The sequence below is a fragment of the Mus caroli genome, chromosome 19 (assembly GCF_900094665.2).
Source record: "Mus caroli chromosome 19, CAROLI_EIJ_v1.1, whole genome shotgun sequence".
NCBI lineage: Eukaryota > Metazoa > Chordata > Mammalia > Rodentia > Muridae > Mus > Mus caroli.
Genome location: NC_034588.1, coordinates 9,317,724 through 9,322,029, shown reverse-complemented (window position 1 = coordinate 9,322,029; position 4,306 = coordinate 9,317,724). Strand labels below are relative to the sequence as shown.

The window sequence follows — 4,306 nt, the reverse complement described above, 5'->3', positions numbered from 1 at the left end:
GTTGAGCATGGATCCAAGGACAGTTGGTGAGTAGCCAGAAAGCCTTGCCTGAGTCACATCCAGAGCAGTGGGAGGATGGGCCAGTATCACTGAAACCAGAAGTGAGGAGTTTCTAACAGGTTTGAATGCAACATAGATGTTACAACTATCTGTTTGATTCAGAAATCCTTGGTGATCTTCAGGAAGATGTTCTCAAACAGTAGAGAAATTCACAACAGAATACTTGAGATAAAGGAGAGGAAATGGTTGGTATGGAAAGAGTATACAAAGATTTTGTTGTTAATTATTTATGAGAGGGTGTTTCATTTAGCTCAAGCTGCCCTTAAACTCTCTCTGTAACTGGAGAGGAGCTTAAATTCCTGATTCTCTTGTTTTGCTTCCTAAATGCTGGAATTACAGGCTTAGGTCACCACACACAGCAAAAGGCTTTGAAAGATGACATAACATTGATGCAATTGATTTATATTATGGGAAGTATATTTGCTCTAGAATGGAAAACAGGACTAGAAATAGGAAGCTGAGCAAGTACGTTATGTAGCAGGATCCCAAACAAAACAAGAGGGACTGAGAGCATTATCTGTGCAGAAAGGGTAAAACTTAGGCATATGGAAAATGTGACAGCCTCAAGGGTCAAGAGGAACTGCTATGTCAAGAGCCTATGACAATGAATAATGACAGAGTGAATAATGACAAGTGTCCTCCAGGTAGGTTCAGTCTATCCTCAGGGCTATCACCTGTGCCAGTGGCAGACCCAACGCATTAAGTTCATGGAGGAAGGAAATCAGACTGGGATGGTCCTCTTCCACTTCCGCCCCTTCTCCAAACTCCCNGAGGTGCAGATGCTGATCTTTGTGCTTTTCCTCATGATGTACCTGGTCAGCATCGGAGGAAACATGTCCATTGTCCTCACCATCTGGATCAATCGGTGTCTCCACACCCCTATGTACTTCTTCCTGGCCAACCTGGCTAGCCTGGAGATCTTCTATTCTTCTACCATAGCCCCCCTGACTCTGGCCAGCATCCTATCCACAGAGAGGACTGTGGTTTCCTTGGCAGGCTGTGGTGCCCAGATGTTCTTCTTCATCTTCCTGGGCAGTGCTGACTGTATTCTGCTGGCTGTTATGGCCTATGACCGGTTTGTGGCCATCTGTCACCCTCTGCGCTATACCCTCATCATGAGCTGGCAGTTGTGTGTCCAGCTGGCCCTGGGGTCCCTGTTGCTGGGTTTCATCTTGGCCATGCAGTTGACTGTGCTCATCTTCCAATTGCCTTTCTGTAGCAGTAAGGAAATCAGCTTGTTCTACTGTGATGTCCTCCCTGTCATGAGACTGGCATGTGCAGACACCCATGTCCATGAGGCCACTCTGTTTGTGGTCAGTGTCATTGTCCTCACCATCCCTTTCCTCCTCATCACTCTCTCCTATGTCTTCATTGTGGATGCCATTCTGAAGATCCGCTCAGCTGAGGGGAGGCACAAAGCCTTCTCTACCTGTTCTTCCCACCTGACGGTTGTCCTTCTGCAGTATGGATGCACAAGTCTCATCTACTTGTGTCCCAGCTCCAGCTACTCTCCTGAGAGGGGCCAGGTAGTATCTGTGGTTTACACCTTCATCACCCCTATGCTGAATCCTTTGATCTACAGCATGAGGAACAGAGAACTCAAGGATGCTTTGAGGAGAGTGATAATGAAATTGGTTCTGATCCAAACACAAGAAGCACTCTAGATAATCCTCTACAATATCTTGTATAGAAATTCTGAGTTGAATATACGCAATATGAAGAAGTGGGGCTTGATATACCTTTGGTTTGGTACTGTTTTAAAGATGTTTTATATTGTTCTTTTTGTTTTAAAGGCCAGTTTTCTTTCCTTATCCTCAGGTTAGTCATCTTGGGAAATGGGGATGAAAATGCTCCAAGCATTTACGTTTAAACTCTGAAATAATCATGAGGATAAAGAAATACACTAAGTGAAAAATAGTTTCTCTCTCTTTCTCTCTCTTTGATGCAAGGTTGAAATTTATTAAATATAGGAAGAAATGATATTCACAGAAAGATTTAGACAAGAGTGAAAGAGGAGTGTGGGCTTTTCAAGACAGAATTGCCAATGTACTACTTAACATTTATTTAATGTGTATGGGTGTTTTGCTTGAACAAATGTCTGCATACCATGTGCATGGTTAAACAAGTCCTGGAGGCACTGCAACTGGAGTTATAGACAGTTGTGAGCCACCATGTGTGTGCTGAAAATTGAAAGAGAAGAACATGCTTTTAACCACTGGGCCATCTCTTCAAACCCTGAAAATATATAAAAATTTTATTCTTTAATGATTTTATACATGCCTATACTCTATTTTGATCATATTCAGCCACATTACCCTCTTATATTTCTCCAGTCTCTCTGAACCCCTTATTCCCATTGAATTCGTTTCCTATATTCACTGTGTGAGTGTGTGTGTGTGTGTGTGTGTCTTTGTGTTTTTGTATAGCATTAACTTTAGTTAATGTTGCCTGTAGGAATGTGGGTGTAATTATTTACTGGACCATGAGAAACTTAGCAGTGACTACACCACTTAAGAAAAATGTCCCTGTCTGCCCTAGCAGCCATCAGCTGACAATAGCTTCTCAGATAGGAGTGGGACTTCTTATGTGCTCTCTCTACATGGTGGACTGTGTAAGGCTTGATCCTGTTCAGGTCTTGTGCAGGTAACCACAGCTCTCTGAGTTCATGAGAGCTACAGCCATGTCATGACATATCTAGAAGACAAGTATTTCAGAGCCCTCCTCCCCATCCTGCTGTTTGTTTGTTTTTTGTTTTTGTTTTTGTTTTTGTTTTTTTTGTTTTTTTGTTTTTCAAGACAGGGTTTCTCTGTAGCCCTGGCTGTCCTGGAACTCACTTTGTAGACCAGGCTGTCTTCGAACTCTAGAAATCTGCCTGCCTCTGCCTCCCAAGTGCTGGGATTAAAGGTGTGCACCACCACGCCCGGCCCTGCTATTTTTTAATGTTCTTTCTGCCTCTTCTTTCAGGATGTTCCCTGAGCCTTGATATTTAAATAGAAATATAGTAACGTTATTACTACTTTCCAAGACATCCTGTGTTACCTCTGTGTCTTACTCTGGACTTTTCATTAGATATAGTTTTTAGATTGTTAGCATTCTTCAACACTGTGCCTCTGGAAAGGGTTGAAGCCACAACAAGAGAAGACCAAAATTGAGAACATTCCAGTGTTGGTGCAAATTTAATAGTGGCAGGTTTTTCTCTAAGCCAGCTGCTATCTTCCTAATAATTGAAACAGATTATTAGATTTATTTAACAAGCTTTAAGGCACAATAACTGAGCAGCTATCGATCTATTCTAATCCTCTAAAGTAATCTAGTTAGTTTCTATTAAAAACTCCCAAGATACTTGCATTTTAGTATTGATCTGGCTCTCTGCTCCATGTGTGTTCTCATGGTGACATCTGGTCCCTCACCTTGTAGCAAATTCTTTCTTCTCCCCTCTCACTACCTTTTCCCTGGCTGGAATCAGAAGTCCTGTCCTATTACCTCCTCTGCCAAGTCATTGGCTGACCAGCTTTTTAGTAACCAATCAGAGATAAGTGGGGAGTAATGTTTACACAGCATTGTGACAGGAGTTTCTTACAATAAGCATTACAATTGCAAGCAAATATATAGGGCACCAGAAATCGGCATTTGAATAACACAAGAATAATCTTTACACAATGCACGATAACATTATGCCAACATTCCAATCTCTGTAATGACCCCTATTATGTAAATTTGGAATTTTAAAATTATTAATATTTCCTCCTAATTACTTTTCATGGAAAAGATTCTAGGGAAAACTCTGGAGTTCAATTTCTGTTCTATTTACTTTATTGGAGACTACACACATTCATCTAAATTTGTTTCTACAATTATGAATACCGTCATTTAAGTCAGTCTCCCTCTTTCACTCTTCCTGTCTCTCCCTTCCCCCACCCCTCCCTCCAACCCCTGCCTCCTCCTCCTCTTCTTATTCCTCTTCCTCTTCGTGTTTATCACTAGCTAGTTTTCAGTTGATACCTGCCGCAGTCCCTCTATTTCCCTGTGCCTGCGTAAAAACGAGTCTCTCGAGCAGATGGGCAAAGAGTCGGATGGGGTGACAGACAGATACACACACACAAGAGAGGTGTTGAATCTGAATGTAATTCTCTGGTAAAACATGAGACTATTATATTACAGTGAATTATCAGGAGCTACAAATCACAAGTAAGACAAGGTACACTGAAATTTACCAGATACAACAGAAAAGAATTTGCAGGAACTA

The 4,306-nt window shown here is 41.7% G+C and overlaps 1 protein-coding gene across 1 annotated transcript; it reads left to right on the top strand.

Annotated features, from left to right (window-relative positions):
* Positions 1-723: 723 nt before the first annotated feature.
* LOC110286042 (olfactory receptor 10V1-like) lies at positions 724-1,783 on the top strand. Its single transcript, XM_021152493.1, has one exon. It carries the CDS (start codon positions 768-770, stop codon positions 1,722-1,724), a length of 957 nt encoding a protein of 318 aa, XP_021008152.1. The 5' UTR covers positions 724-767; the 3' UTR covers positions 1,725-1,783.
* Positions 1,784-4,306: the final 2,523 nt, after the last annotated feature.